At 44.2% G+C, this 16,476-nt stretch overlaps 1 protein-coding gene and 1 pseudogene across 1 annotated transcript in view; one reads left to right on the forward strand and one right to left on the reverse strand.

Annotated features, from left to right (window-relative positions):
• Positions 1–16,476, reverse strand: part of Pde11a (phosphodiesterase 11A) — a 365,214-nt gene that overhangs the window by 149,792 nt on the left and 198,946 nt on the right. Inside the window, exons 8-9 of the mRNA XM_040745629.1 lie at positions 15,742–15,809; positions 14,781–14,873 (exon numbers count right to left, since the gene is read on the reverse strand). Coding sequence (XP_040601563.1) covers positions 14,781–14,873; positions 15,742–15,809 — 161 coding nt within the window. The remainder of the gene's footprint in view (positions 1–14,780; positions 14,874–15,741; positions 15,810–16,476) is intronic.
• On the forward strand, positions 1,439–7,303 carry LOC110343119 (annotated as a pseudogene).

A 16,476-nucleotide genomic window follows, 5' to 3' on the forward strand; every position in this document is an offset into this window, starting at 1 on the left:
ATAGCATGTGATGTACTTAATCATGTGTGTAGCTTGAACACAGGCAGTGGATGTATGAAATGATTTGCTCACATCTCCATGGACCAGGAAGTAATAATAATAAAAACTCTATCAAGAACTAGGGCTAGCTGGGTGATGGTGGTGCACACCTTTAATCCCAATACTCGTTAGGCAGTGGCAAGGCAGATTTCTGGTCTATAGAGAAAGTTCCAGGACAGGCTCCAAAGCTATGCAGAGAACCCTGTCTCGACCCCACGGCCCCAACAAAAGAACTAGGGCTAGACTCCAACCCTCTTGGCCTGTTCTTCAGTGACTACCCTCTTCTAGGTAGGTTCAACCCTTTATTGATTTTATGTCCTCCCAAACAGCTGAGGTCAAGGTTTCCAATGTGTGAGCATGTGGGAGACATTTTACATACAAACCACAAAACTCTTCACACATAGCTATATATATGTATTTATATACCAAGCATAAAGATATATGCTTTAACGTATTAGCTACACCAGCCTTTTGGGAAGACCTGACATGACCTTTAAGGTCACACTGAAGGCGAATGCTGGGAAAGGGACACTTAGGGCAGTGGCCTCACTGGGCCTTTGTGATGCTTAGCTGAGCTGGGTAAGACCCGAGGAGCACAGATCTCTGGCCACATGTCATCCAAAACTGTGTTCTAAGTTATCAAAATCACATAGATTAAGTTCAAGTTCCCCCAGACACCCCAGATTCCCCAAGCTCACTGATGGCATTAGATGGGCTTATTCCCTAGATTTGTCCTCCTCTGGCTACATCTCTAGGTGGAGGCTGTTTGTAGGGCTATGGGTTATATACAAACTACACAGTGCAGACTTTATGTGTAGACTAGTGTGATATGAGTGGCAATCTCCTGTGAATGGTCTCATTCGCTTGAATCCTGTTATGGCTTGCCACCTTTGGAAAGCATTACATATGCCCTTTCTGCCCTACCACGATTCTTCACATGGTCCCCAAAGTGAATGCCAGTTTCCTACTAGGATGAGCAAACTCAGGCTTCACAAACTAATGATGGCAAGACAAATCTGCAAGGCAAGGCAGAGCAGTTCTGCTACAGAGGTTGTTTGCTTTCCCAACCTGACTTAGCTCATTTAAGACTCAGAATTAGATTTAAAGAGGACTGCATTTTGGGCTGAGTTGCTGGAGTATCACGGAGAACCTAGCTTAGTCCTAAGTTCTGCACTGTAAACCCCAAAGCATTAGGCTCTCCAAAAATCGTCCCTTGCTGATAAGCTAGTGGTTTTCAAGAAAGCTCAGAAGAGCAAGGGAATACATTTCCATAGGGTTTTCATTCACTCTTAAATCAATGGACCTTCCCCAGTGTCTTCATCACTGTCCTCATCATCTTCCCACCTCGACATCCTGTGCAAAGCAGGACCTTAAAGATGCTTCTCATCCCACTTCCATCATGACCATCATGGTCCCAGGGGTGAGCAAAGCCCTGCAACTGAGAAGACAGTCCCCAAACAACCCTTTGTACTTCAGACGAACAACAGGCGCCCTTGAAACTGAGGCCTGAGTTCGAATGTGGATCTGTAGCCAACTGAGTAATGTGAGCAAGTTTCCAGGCCTTACTGAGCCTCTGTCTGCTCATTTGTCAGGAGGGAACCTTACTGTCTTCTCCGTGATGTTTTGGTAAAGGTTCTAGGAGATTGTTCTATAAGGCACATCACACAGTGCTGGGCACAGAGAGACATCCAAATAATAGAGGACCTTTATAACCACCCAAAACATTACTCCACAAATCAAAGAAACAGAAACAGAAACCACCAAAGAGAAAAAAAGTCCAAGCACACCAGAACACGTGTATCCAAGTAATAGTTACTTCCTTAGGTTTCCATGGAAACCATGTTTCATTACTCCAAACATCTGCTATGTTTGGGGACTGGGTCCACGGTCCTGAAGCACATTTGTTAGACCACAGCAGTGGTGACAAATCCTATAAAGATGGATTTGATTTTGGAGAACCACCAAATGCTGTTCAGCAGGAAATAAAATGAAAACAGTCAACTTTTTGTTAGAAACACAGTTACTTTTACAAAGCACCGACATCAATCTCTCTATAGATGGCAGAATGATCCTTCTAAAATGTCAAAGGGATCACATCCCCCCTTCTGTTGAAGGCTCCTCAATCATTCTCTTCTACTCTTAGAATCAAGTTCAAGTCCCTTCATGCAGCACAGCCATCTCTTGTGGTCCACTCTTTGCAGCCTCATGCTTGCCTCTGTCCTGGTGCTCAAAGAAGTTTGATTTCCCCAAGCAGTTTGCCACCCCAGTCCTTCCCACATTCACCCGGACCTTCCTTCTCCCCGGAACATTCCTGACAATTGCCTCTCAAAACTGTGTAGCTCACTACCTGCCACTCAAAAGTTATCTCCTCCGAAAACCTGCCATGATAAAGCTCTCTGGTACCTCCGCCTGTCCTAAACTTGTCCGACAGCACAGCAATCACTCTTTCCCTTGTCTCTGTCCTCTCAGAGCCCTGCAGATCTGGGTTCCCATGCACCATACCATGTCTCATGTCATTTGCAAGTATCCAGTATGCTTTGCTAAGGATACATTTTTAGGATACAGTAGGTGATTTGTTACTGTGGAGGTTTGACTAAGAATGGCACCCATATAGGTTCATATATTTGAATATTTAGTCATCAGGGAGTGGCACTATTTGAAAGGATAAGGAGGTGTGATCTCGTTGGGGTGTGTCACTGGGGGTGGGCTTTGAGGTTTCAACAGTTCATGTTAGCCCCAGGCTCACCCTCTGTGCCTGCAGATCAGGATGTAGTTCTCCACCTCCATGCTTGCCAGACCTGCCACCATGCCCCCTGCCATGATGGTGATGGACTGTACGCTTCTGAATCTGTAAGCAGGCCTCTAGTTGAATATTTTCTTTTATAAGAACTGCCTTGATCACAGTGTCTCTTCACAGCAATAGAACAGTGACTAAGGCATTAATGGTTATGCCATACAAACCTCAAGGATCCCACTGAAGTGTTTGAGAGATACATAAATGATGATAGGATTATTAGAAATGCAGCCCTTATTCATCTCCAAAATCTATACGTTCTTTGTGTGTGTGTGTGTCTGTGTATATGTATGTGTGTACATGTATGTACATGTGTGCATGTGTGTATGCATTGTCTGTGGAGACCAGAGTTCAACCCTGTATGCCATTCCTCAGACACTCTCTAACTTACATTTTTAGGACAGGGTCGCCCACTGAGCTGGAACTTGCCAATTAGCCTGGACAGTGAGTCCTAAGACCCACTCCGTGCCACCACCCTAATGCTGGGATTGTAGGCTCATACTTGAACCCAGATCCGCATGAGGTTTCTAGAAATCCAACTCAGGTTCTCATGCTTCCGTGCAAATGCTTTAGTGACTGGACCATCTTCCAGACTTCATACAGAGAACAAATACTAGGTAATTAATAAAGATAGTTCCCCTTCAAGGAAATGGAACATGACACCACTCTTAGGGATAGCTTTGCATAGAGTTCTGTCCAAAGAGTACAGTAAAGCAAGGAGAAACCAGAGCAGCTTGAAGGTTGGGAAACCTTACATACTCTAGCCCAGCCAGGTGTCAAGGTCAAGAATAGTGTACGTCATTCTGACGGGACAGCAGCCTTGACCTGGTATGATGAAAACAGCCCATATCATCTGTGCCCTTCCTCACCAACATCGAGAACCATAGTCTAACCTGAAAAAACAGCAGCAAATCCCAGTGGAGACATCAGAATGCCTGGCAGTGGTACTCCAAAACACTGCTGCCATGTGAACATACAAGCAAAGCTAAATGGACTGAGTAGGTTATGTACCGGGTGCGTGCGTGCGTGCGTGCGTGCGTACGTGTGTGTGTGTGTGTGTGTGTGTGTGACATAAAGAAGTGATGATGAATTAGGAGGCCAGTGTGGCATTTAAAGGGAAGAGGAAGAGGCAAGAGTGATGAGGATACAGTGCTCATGTGTGAAGTTCTCAGAAAAAATAACAAAATTACTGCCCCCCTCCAAATAACAATTTTTAAAAAAGGAAGTCATGAAATGCTGACAGCCAAGAGAACCCTCAGGAGACATGATATCTAGGGGCAACAGGGAATCTTGGATGGGACCCTGATCAGGAAAAGATTTGGTAAAGAGTAAAGAAAGGCTAAGAAAGCAGAGCTCTAGTAAACAGCAGTGTAGCAATGTCCGTTTATAACTACAGCAAACATACGTGCTAACGTAAGATGTTAAAAGAGGGGAAACGGAGTACCAGGCAAACAGGGACTCTAAATCATCTCTCCAAGTTTTCTATAAATATGAAGCTGTTCTACACATCACATATATGTATGGCATTCTTAAACAAAAACAAATTAATTTTCTGTAGTTCAGGGAGTTGGTGGCTCCAGGTACGCACTCGCTGTTTTTCCAGAGGACCCGAGTTTGGTCCCCAAACCCACACCAAGTGGCTCACAAACTGCTATAACTCCAGTTCCAGGGGATCCAATGCCATCTTTTGGCCTCTGTGGTCACCAGTATTCACGTGCACAGACACACAGACACATAATTAAAAAAATCAATCTTTAAAATAAAATAGAATGAAATGCATTCATGATTCGGTCTCCTCTGTAATCCACCACCACGGCCAAGGGAGATATTGCTGCGTGAGGAGTAACAGACGTCAATGCTGCTCTACAGGAGGTACTGGAGATTGCCCTCATCCATGATGGCCTGGAACATAGCGTACAGGAAGCTGCCGAGGCCCTAGACAAGCACCAAGGCCCTCTTCGTGTGCTTGCGTCCAGTTGTGATGAGCCGATGTGTGTCAAGTTGGTGGAGGCGCCTTGTACTGACAACAAGAAAGTAGCCATGAGAAGCGGCTGGTTGTAGTTGTGGAGTGGTTAAGGACTACGGCAAAGAATCTCAGGCCACGGATGGCATCGGAGAGTACCTCACGTGCAAGAAACGAATAAGCAAAAATTTTGGTTCACTTAACAACAAAACAAAAAATAATGAAAGATGAAAAAATGTTCTAAAAATAAAGTTTACATAAAAAAATAAGATACGAGCCCAGGTGGTGGTGACACATGCCTTTAATCCCAGCACTCGGGAGGCAGAGGCAGGAGGATCTCTATGAGCTCAAGGCCAGCCTAGCCTACAGAGTGAGTTCTTGGACAGCCTCCAAAACAATACAGAGAATCCCTATTTCGGAAAAAATCAAAACAAAAAACTGGCTGAATGTAGATATAGGTCTCCTAGTTTCCACAACATCTAAATGAGGACGTAGAAGTTGTATCTAAAACTGAATCTAGAATCTGAGAATTTTTTTGCTAACCATTAGACAGATGCACTGGTATGGTGTGGGGGGATAAACGACTCTTGGCTTTGCATCGTTTAAAGACAAGAAAGAGCTGTTCTTCAAGCAGCCCCACGAGGGCGCTGTTCCTTGTCTATTGTCAGAGCGCTCTCCCAGAGCCCAGGCTGCTCAGCTAATCAGAAAATCAATCCCTTCCCTATCCCCTGTCTCCTGAGGAATTCGCTCCCATCTTGGGGGAGTTACTGAACATAAACCCCTGGATGATGAGGGTGGGGACAGGAGACGCCGTGAATAACTATTATTATCAGTGCCCATGAGCACTGCCCCACAGTGTATGCTGGGAAGGAGACTCTTGCTGTACTTCAAGACTGTAATCTTTGCTTGTACTTTCCTTTTGGTTGCTGTTGTTTTGTTTTTTTTTGAGAAATTGTTTCTCTGTGTAACCGCCCTCCCCTGGCTGTCCTGGAACGCTTATCTGTAGACCACCGGAGGCCGGTCTCGAACTCAGAGGTCCTCCAACCTCTACCTGTGGAGTGCTGGTATTAAAAGCACCACCTGTATTTGATTGTATTTGATTCATTTGGCAAGTACTTCCCGCACAAAGCCTGTGGTCCATGTCCTGTACAAATACTAGGAGAACCATGGCAAACAAGCCTCATAGACTGGCGGGTGGAAGTGATCCAGAGTTTAGTGGGACCTGGCTGAGGGAAGTGTTCAATGCGGTAGGATCACACTGGACCTGCCCTCAAGGCTCGCCAGGCCAGGCGCTTAGGCACTGTGCACATCTCCGTTCTACGCAGATGACCAAAGGGAATCCAGAGGTTGACCGGCAAAGGCCCCGCAAAAAGCACACTCACCTATGAGACTGTACCCTGATAATTACGTCAGGCATGGGCCATTACCTTCCCCAAATCTCATGCTTTGTGTGCTGACTAGTCTCAACTTGACACACAAGTCAGAGGTATTCAAAAGGAGAGAACCTTAATTGAGAAGATGCCTCCATAAGACCTGGCTGCCAGGAATTTTCTTAATTAGGGATTGATGGGGGCGAGCCCAGCCCATGGTGAGTGGTTCCAATACCGGGCTAGTGGTCCTGGGTTCTCTAAGAAAGCACGCTGAACAAGCCAGGGGAAGCAAGTCAGTAAGCAGCATCCCTCTGTGGCCTCTGTCTGCATCAGCTCCTGCCTTCATGCTCCTGCCCTGTCTGAGTTCCTGTCCTGACTTCCTTCTATGAGGAACAGTGATGTGGGAGTGTAAGCCAAATAAACCCTTTCCTCTCCAACTTGCTCTTTGGTCATGGTGTTTTCTTGCATCAATAGTAGCCCTAACTAAGACGCTTAGTCTTCATAAGATGCAAGAAGAAAAAGTCACATTGCAACTGCAGCAAAGCCCACACAGGCAAATGGGTTTGGATGGAACTCACAAAACAAACAAACGAAGAGACAGCCAGGTCAAGCCATTCCCATATCTAGGAAGCTCTGCAATGGTTTGGAGTCAGAACGTCCCCCAAAGGTTTAACTTTCCGTAGGTGTCACTATTGGGAGGAGGGGGAAGTTTAGGAGAGAGGACTCTATTTGGAGAGATAGGTCACAGGACAGGTTCTTGACAGAGATATTGGGGCCCAATCCTTTCCTCTTTTTCCTTGGCTCCGGGGTCCACATAAGGAGAGCCGCTTTGCTGCACCAGACCCTTCTTAACAATAACCTGCCTTATCCCAGGTGTAAAGTGACAGAACCCAGCGGATATGCAGAGTAAGGTCTGAAGCCCTGAGCTGGACAACCTTTTCCTCATTAGCTGTTTTCCTTAGGGATTTTGTCACAGCAGCAAAAGCTAACATAGGCCTCTTCAGAATGTACCAGAATAGCTCTCTGGTTTTCACTCTCTATTAAATACCCTGGCGTTTCCTTTATGACACATTATCATGAGTTTTTCTTGGTATTCTGTTTACCTTCTCTTGTCTTCTACTAGAGTATAATAAATAACATTTGTCTTCTCTCCACTGCTGATTCCTCAGCAGCTAGAACAGCATCCTCCATGAGTCAGGTGAAGCTAGCCAAAAGGGGACACGCGTGCTTCCATGTACAAGTCAGAGTCACAGGCAAAGGGAAATGGTGGTTGCCATGGCTACAGGGTGTTAGGGTGCCGTGGATGTAGCCTTGGGGTGGGAGACAGATGGTGGTGAGGCACTTTGTGTGCCATTGGACTGCACACTTAAAAATGGCTAGAACAATAAATTCCATGTTATGCTTATTTTTGACCCAATTATAAAAGAATGAAAAAGGACCATGTCCCAGACAGCCACTTAGAGGAATGAACTGAGCCTCAGAGAAGGAGAGATGTGTGGGTCCCTGGAGGTCAGGACCTGCCACGAGGGGCAGACCTACAGTGACAGGAGCTGTCAGCAGGAGAGTGCTGGCCTCAGAGCTGCCTAGAGTTTGTGCAAACAACTCGTGATGAACAGAGAAGGCAGGTGCTTGGCTCAGACGCCCAGTAGCCGGATGAGGACAACACCACTCACAAAGGCTCTGCATTTCTGTCCAATTTCTCCCCTGCCCTGAATCTGTTTGGGGGTGGAAGGAAGAAAAGTAAATGCAAATTGTAAACTCTCCTGGCCACAGGCTTCTAACTGCAGGAAAGAGGGTGATTTACAGCTGCCCAAGGCCCAGGGTATCAGAATGCCAGTGAAGAGCTTCATCCAGGGGCAGTGAAGCCCAGCTCGGTGCAAAGGGGAAGCGTGAGAGAAAGAGGAAAGTAGCATGGGATCCCATCTCACATGTTTAATCACCCAGCCACAGGAAACTTTCCTTGGAGTTCAGAAGACTCATCACCGAGACTCATCTCTTTCCCCCAGCTTCAGGAAGCCGGGTTGGCTCCTAACTCTTTAGAAGGAGGAATCACATGGGACACCATGTCTGGAAAGAGGTCTTCATTACTGGTCCCCATGTCCTTCCCCACAAAACCAGCTCTGCTCATGGTGTGGAAATTACAGAGGGAGTGCCCAGCCAGTCTGTGGGTGCCAAGATTTCCACCAAGAATGACTCCCTTTACCTTTGCCATCAACCTTAGAGAGTCCAAGTTTTCCCCCTTTGGACTCTTGCTCTGGAAGAGCACAGTTGAAAGCAGCACAGATGTGCTCACTCATTCAGTACACTTTTACTGAGTACCAGTTATACAGAAAACATCATGCTGTGGGGGGATAAAGCATGACCACATACTTCAGGGTACACATGTTCAGAAAGAGGAAAATACACAGGCATACTACTGGACAAAAGAGCATTTACACACATAACCCTGGACAAAAGCACATTTAAATCGAGCTCTAAATAACGGACACTTCTGAGTGGGGAGGCATAATTGGAACAGAGAATAATGAAAGTGGAGGGGACATTAAGGATCAGATGGCAGACGAGCAGGCAGCTGATTTGTAGACTATGAAGTACTTGAGTGTGTAAGTAGCATAAAATTCTCCGGGAAGAGAAATGAGAGCTGAGGGTAAGAAAGTAGTTTGGTATGAGATTTTCAAGGGCTCCAGGGGCCAGGACATTTGTATTTTGATAGGTAATAGGGGAGTAATTTAAGGTCTATGAGTGGGCGAGTGATGCAATCTAAACTCTGTTTTAGGAGGAACAAGGAGAAGGGGATTGCAATTGCCCAGCCAAGGGGTAATGAAGCCCTTAAGTAGGATAGCTGCTGTGAAAATTGGAAAAGAGGAAATAGATGGGAGAGGCTCTGGGGAGGTAAAAGAAATGGCGCCTGGCTGCTGATTGCATACGCCTCTTTCTCACTCTGTTTGACCCCCACTCCTCTCTGCTCTGACCATAAAACTGTAAGAGGCATCCCTTAACAACCAGACATACACTTCCTGGAAATACTCTCATCAGTATTAGGCTTCATTTGCAATAACCATGAAGGACACCCCAAAGAACAATTCTTGATGTTCCAAATGAGGACATGGCATGCCACATCTACGTTCCTATTGTCCTTTCTCTGCATTCTGACCTTTAGGTAAAGTCTCCCTTTTATTCTCAGGACCCCACTCTGGGAAAACAGGAACCCAAAGAAACAGCTTTTCTGGAGCTTCTGGTTGCTTGCACAGAATGGAAATCAATCATTAAAGTAAATTTGTTAAAATGACTGCAAATTTCTTTCTTTGTTCTGCTTTAAGAGCATCTAAGAGCTGTGCAGTATTAATATTACATATTTAGGCAAAAGGACTTTAACAATAGAATTTTATAACTGAATTATGAGAAATTCAAGAAAAGCAGTCACAAAAATAATTGGATTGATAATTCAATTGTTAAACGAAATCTAGGTACTATATTTTAGTTATTCCATTTTTAAAGGCCAGAAAAGTAGGAGGTACTATGTTTATATTTTTCACCTTCATTGGATGGTGACTAAAATGAGCTGAAGTTATCAGTATGTGGCAATGGGAAGAGACTCCCTTCTATGCCAAGCCTTCCTCTGGTTGTTTTGCCCTCGGATATGAGGTTGTTATTTCCAGGTTGTACCTTTCTGCATGGCGACACAGGAGGCAGGCACTGGGCATGCCTGGAGGAAGCAGAAGTGCTCGGGGACAACCTCACCTGCAATGGCACCAGATGCACAGTGCAGTAACTTGCAGAGCCTAGAACTCAAACGTGAAGCAGGAAGCGATCTGCCTAATCAAACAGGTAAAGAGTATGGCTTCCAGCCAGCACAGCCTTAAAATCATCTGAGGGTGAGCAGACAGAATTCAATGGAGATCAAGAATGGTCAGTACAGACAGCTAACTTTTGCCAAGGCCAGTTCCCTTCCATGACTCTAAGAGAGTACGGATCCACAACAGCTTCCCTCAGGCCAAATCCTCAGATACTCCAGTATCTTCTCTAAGACGGCTCAGTTCTTGAGTATAAGCTATGCACCCTCACATAGGCTCACTCCACATTGCTTACCCTAGGTGGCACTAGACAGCTGTGGTTCTGTTATTTAGGAAAGAATGACAAGGGGGAGGAGTTTGTATGTGTTTACCGCAGATCTAATTTTTAAAGATCTTTCTCACCCATGGTGAATCCACTGATGTGAAGACAATGGACTGGGAGCACCAAGTATGCCAGTTATAACTGAATACTGCCTCTAAACACTGTCCCTGTGTAGTTTTACTTAACTGATAAAATACTTTCTTATGCTCGTTTGCCATATGAAGTAACTAAGGACTCATATGGAATGTCCAAGGCCAACAGCTATGGAATCAGGACTCAATCCAAATTAGAACCAGACATGTGCAAACATGAGCGCTGGCTGTCTTCCACCTAGCATGCTTCTGGTTGGCTGAGGTCAACGGCCTCCTTCTTCTGGAGACACTAGTGCAAAGGGAGGCAGATATTCAAAGTATCCTTAAAGCAATGAAGTCTGGGAGGATGCTTCCAGATCAGTGGAACAAAATAATATATAAAGAGATATATTTAATGGTGTGAAAAATCAAAAGAGAAATGTATTTAAATGTGTATACATATATATTTGTATAATGTGATATGTTTTAAATCAATAAGAAAAGTAGCTGACATTAAATAAATGCACATAAATCAGCTGCTTTCTGATGAGGGGAAACAAGTTAAAGCCATGCATTCTGTTAAGAAAGAAGAAAAGAGAGAGGGAGGGAGGGAAGGAGGAAGGGAAGGAAGGAGGGAGGGAAGGAGGGAGGGAGGGAAGGAGGGAGGGAGGGAGGGAGAGGGAAGGCCAGTCCTTCAGGGTGTTTTGGAGGTGGCACCCACACCACTTGTAAGGATTGACCAGGAAACACTTACTTCAGAGATTCAGCATTTTATTTTACTTTTTCCCTTGGGGGAATAGATGCTTGAAAGACAGAACAGAGCCGTGCTGTCTCCTGAACTCCAGGAGAAACACACCCGGATGAGCCCCCTAGGTCCAAAACCACATGTGCTCCCGTCCTGGAGAGAAAGGTGTCTAGCGTGGTTACCACTCTGGTTGGCTTCCTTTCTGTCACTGTTGTTGCTCATGAAAACTAAGAGACAATGGAATAAAAGAACTAAATAAACTGCCTTCTTGGAAAAATTCAAGTAGAATGAAGACCAAAAGGAATCTGTAAAAACTGGGATAATTCAAGGGCTGGAGAGATGACTCAATGGCTAAGAGCACTGGTGGGTCTTCCAGAGGACCTGGGTTCAATTCCCAGCACCCATGTGGCCGCTCACAACTGTCTGTGACTCCAGCTGCAGGTGGCCTGACACTCTCATACAGACAGACATGCAGGCAAAACACCAACACACATAAAATATAAATAAATCATGAAAAGAAATCTAGGTGTGGTAGTGCTTCTTTAATCCCAGCACTCAGGAGGCAGAGCCAGCCTGGTCCACAGAGTGAGTTCCCACGACATTCAGGGTTACACAGATAAACCCTGTCTCAGAAAACAAAACAAAAGACAAAGCAAAAAAGGAGGATGGTTCTGGATAGACTGAGTGGGAAATCTTTCCTTGGCTGTAATGGAAAATGAGAAAGGACCAGCCCAGGGCCTAAGGCAGGAGGGCCTGAAACTAAGAATAACTCTATATTTGGTTCTGTTCCCTCTGGAACATACACTCACTCAGAAGTTAACACACCATAGTACGTGAAAATGTTACAACTGAGTTTGTGAGTAGCTCTCATCAAATCACATTTTGTCTTTGTAAGTGCTGAAGACAAAAACTCTTTTAATAGATTCTTAGCCAGGGCATAGGATGGGGTCAACCAGTCACAATCACCAAGATTTGCCTTCCAGTGACGTGAAGGTTGGCTAAAGGTCTGAGGGACACCAAGTGGCAACAGCAGGATTTAACAGAGAATGCTACCACTGACTGGCATGACAGCAAGCCCACACAACAACAACAAATCAACAGCAGAAGTCAACTTCTTTTTTCTTTTTTCTTTTTTTTTTTGGTTTTTCGAGACAGGGTTTCTCTGTGGCTTTGGAGGCTGTCCTGGAACTCGCACTATAGACCAGGCTGGCCTCGAACTCACAGAGATCCGCTTGCCTCTGCCTCCCGAGTGCTGGGATTAAAGGCGTGCGCCACCAACGCCCGGCAGAAGTCAACTTCTTGAAAGGGCGAGATTGTCATAATCTGAGTTGAGGCAGGAATGTTGGTAGCATCAGTCATAATTTGTAAGGACAGAAGGTAAGTTAGTGGAACCAGCATGAAGATGTTCGCCAGGAACAGAGATAAGCCTCCACCTTCGGAGACTGTGGCTAGGGGCTGGCGTGTTAGGAGAAGATGGCTATGAGAGTCTCATCTGGGGACAAGTGGCCCTTCATGCTTCAACCCAGTCATCCCAGTCTAGACGTGCAGTGTTCTTTGCTTGGTTGGGTTGTTTGTGTTTAGACAGCTGCAAGCGGTAAAAAACAATGGGTGAGGTGACTGGAGATAGAGTTTGATGAGACTTAAGGAAACATCTTCAACATTTGCTGTTTCATACTCAGGTCCTTTGCTCCTTCTCCCAATTGCATCTCAGCACTAAACATGCTGCTGCACATACGAGCACAGTGATTACTGTTGTTGGACAATGTTACTGACTGCTCATGAAAACCTTCACAGGTATTCTCACACTTAATGCTCATAGCTGAGTCACAATATGAAAGCAGTTTGGCACAAGAACCTTCCTGCTCTGGTAGTGATTTTGTGTGTTAGTGCGTGTGTGTGCTGTGCATGCATGCTGTATGTGTGTGGTGTAGAATGTGTGTGTGTGTACTTATATGCACGTGGAGACACACTGTTACTGAATCTGGTGCTCACCAGTTCCAACAGGGCTAGTCAGCAGTGTTGCCCAAAGGAGACCCATCTATGCTTCTTGAGAGGTAGAATTCAAGCAGCTGCCAAACCCATGCAGCTGTTCAGCTTTCATGTGGGTTCTGGAGTCCACACACTGGTCCTCACACTTACAAGGCTAGTGTGTTGTCTACTGGAACTCTCTCCTTAGCTCATTAACAGTGATTTCCTCCTTCCCTCCCTCCCTCCCTTTTCTTTCCTTTTCTTCCTCCTTCCCTTCCTCCCTCCCTTTCCTTCTCTTTCTTCCTTTCTCCCTTCCTTCCATCCATCCATCCTTCCTTTCTTTCTTTCTGGGACATGGTCTACACTATGTAGCCAGGGATGGCTTGAAATTCACTGTATAAACTAGACTGACCTCAATTTCACAGAAATCCTCTTTCCTTTGCCTCCTGAGTGCTGGGATTAAAGACATGTGCCACCATGTCTAGTTTAGTACTGATTCTTATACATTGGCTATTATGTTTTCAGTTCATCTATTGTTTAAAGGCACTGTCTTTAGTCCTCACTATCACCATGTTTCATATAAACAAAGCAATTCTTCCTCTGGAGAACTATCCAAACTTCTTACCTCAATGTTTTCTGTCTTCCCTCTTTCCTTTCCCTATTCCCCACCTAAGATCTAGTCCATAGATCTTTCCTTTGTGCTAAGGATCCTGCCAGGAACTAAAAATAAATCATGAAATTCTGTGATTCCAGAACTCATGGTCTAAGTGGGAAGAGGGAAAGTACGCAAATGAGTTAGATGACAATAATTTCATGTCTTTTTAATATGCAATCACAGTGTCCTCTGAGTTTTCTCTTTCTCTTAGCACCTAGGTTGGTATTGAGAACATTTTGAAGAATGCACATGAAATCTGTCATACTGTTATATCACTGATATTTTGGCACTGATATTTTATCTCCCCCATTATCAAAGTTTTTCTTAGATAAAAGCAACATCGTTGGTACTATCTATGGAGAAAAAAATAGGACTTGTGTCAAGATAAGCCTCTGAGATTCATAGGAGAGACTTGTTCTTTGGAACTTGGTGGGTCTGGGCAGACATGCAAGGATCAGGATGTAATTCTTGTTAGGAAGTGTGTACACATGCATGCGTGGAAGGAGCAGATCTGGGCTACGGATCTTTAGAGTCAGGTTTACCCTGTGTGATAAGGAAGGTTGTGGCTCTGCAGAAACACACACACACACACACACACACACTCAATCACAAACATAGATATTCAAGTTCATAATCCATTTTAAGTTTGGACAATAGCTTTTTCTTGTTTGCTGGAGACAGGGTCTGGCTGTGTAGCTAGACTGCCTTCAACTCATCCTCTTGCATCTGCCTCCAAAGTGTTGGGATTATAGCAGTGACAGATTATTTTGACTTATCTCTATTTAAGAAATTAAATATAAGAATCTATATCTAAGGATAGGATGTGTATGGATGGGCTCCCAGAAATCCAAAAACTCCCTGATATTGCAGGCAGCATTGTGTAGTTTTCAAGAGAGGGTCTCCATTTGTTACCCAGTAGAACCCAAGACCACAAAATAATTAAGACCCAGGGAGAAGAGTCTCTAAGATTTAAACATTAAGGCCCATGAATAGGACAAATTTTCACTTCATAAAGTCAAGGCTTCCCAACCTAGCATGCTGACATAATACTATACTTACATCAAGAGCCACGGACTGCTTGGCCCAGGACTTCTTCACTTGATCATACATAATTGTGTTGTTGATACCAAGGCCGCAAAAGATGACAAAAGCCTAGGACACAGAAAGCCGTTAATTAGAAACCATAATAACTCACAACCAAAATCTAATATGAAAGCAGGAGGTCATCAGAGACAGTTCTGAAAATATAATTTTATTGTGCTCAGAGGTAGGCCTCGGGGAAATGTGCATTAAAATTCTTAATTACTATTGTCATGTAAGAACTTTAGAGCTCACATTGCACATGAGGAAAAAAGTCATTACTTTAATGACATTGTGAAGAAATAGCTTCACACATTTGAAAGCATACAATGTGTTTAAATGTGGTCTTAATTTATTTGGGCAGTAGACTGATTTTAATTATTCTATTTTATTTAACCAGAAGCAGCCCCTTTCAATAGCAAGGCTATAAAATATGTTGGTCAGGAAGTAAGGAAGAGAAACTAAGGGCAATGAGACTGACTCGAAACCAGCTTAAAAAAGAAAAGTCACAACGAGAAAGAATAACGATACGCTTTTTTGGTGGGTGACTCTGGCATAGTCCTTGAGAAAGCACATCAAAGCTAATCTCTTCTGCTGGAGACTCAAGGGAACAGAGCCTTGTGAACTAAAGAGAACACAGGGGACGTATACCTGGAAGGGCTGGCTAAGGGTTTCCTGACTGGACATGTGCAAACAAGACAAGGATGGTAACATCAGACAAAAATGGAGGCAATTCAATTCTGAAATAAGACTAAGATAGAATGATCAAAGGTTACAAACCAATCCAATGAGTGAAAATACAATCAAATCTTGCCTATGCGTTACTTCTGGTACACCGTTTAACCATATTAAAATGATTAATGTTTATCCTAACATATGTGGGCAAGGAAACAGTTGGTGACTCAGTTCTGGCCCTTGGATTACAAATTTATTTGCTCACCTCAAAAAGCCGCTGGTCTGCGTCATCAAAAGGTTTCCCATCCAGTCTGTTCAGGACTTGAGCGACCCCTGTTGAGGAGAGGTAGGGACAGTGGTCATGTCAGCACTGGCTACTGTGTCACTGTGATGGAGTATGCGATACCCAATTCTATAAGTAGTTTAACACACTCATTTTAAACTGTACCAACTGGAGGTGGGATACAGCTGGCAATATACTCGTATATATACACACAGTTTTACATATATTACTGAATCTGTTATCTCTCCATAATATAAAACCACACACACACACACTTTTGTGTTTAAGAGGGGCAGTGTGGCATAGTGATTAAGAATCTGGACTCTGGATTTAGACAGAACCTTAGTTCAAGTTTCAGTTCCAATATGAACTGTATGACTATGGGTAAATGCATTTTTTAAAGATGTATTTCCTCATCTATACAAAAAGAATTAAAATACAAACTACCTCAAAGGATTATAAAGATGTGAAATAAGTTTTAAATTTTCACTGGGCAAGCTCAAGACATACAACATGTTATTATGGGACACACACAGATCAAAGCAAAATTAGTTCCGCCATCTGCTATCAATGGCTCACACACCTCTAACAGTCTCAGTTCATGAGGGCTTCCTCTTTTCAAATACATTCCCAGGATTATACCAGATGTGTTGGTATTTGACTTCCAAAACACAACAGTCTAACTGAAGAAGTCAACCCTGAAAGCCTGTGTCCCTA

Source organism: Mesocricetus auratus, unplaced genomic scaffold (genome assembly GCF_017639785.1).
Source record: "Mesocricetus auratus isolate SY011 unplaced genomic scaffold, BCM_Maur_2.0 Super-Scaffold_100004, whole genome shotgun sequence".
In the NCBI taxonomy this organism is placed as follows: Eukaryota; Metazoa; Chordata; class Mammalia; order Rodentia; family Cricetidae; genus Mesocricetus; species Mesocricetus auratus.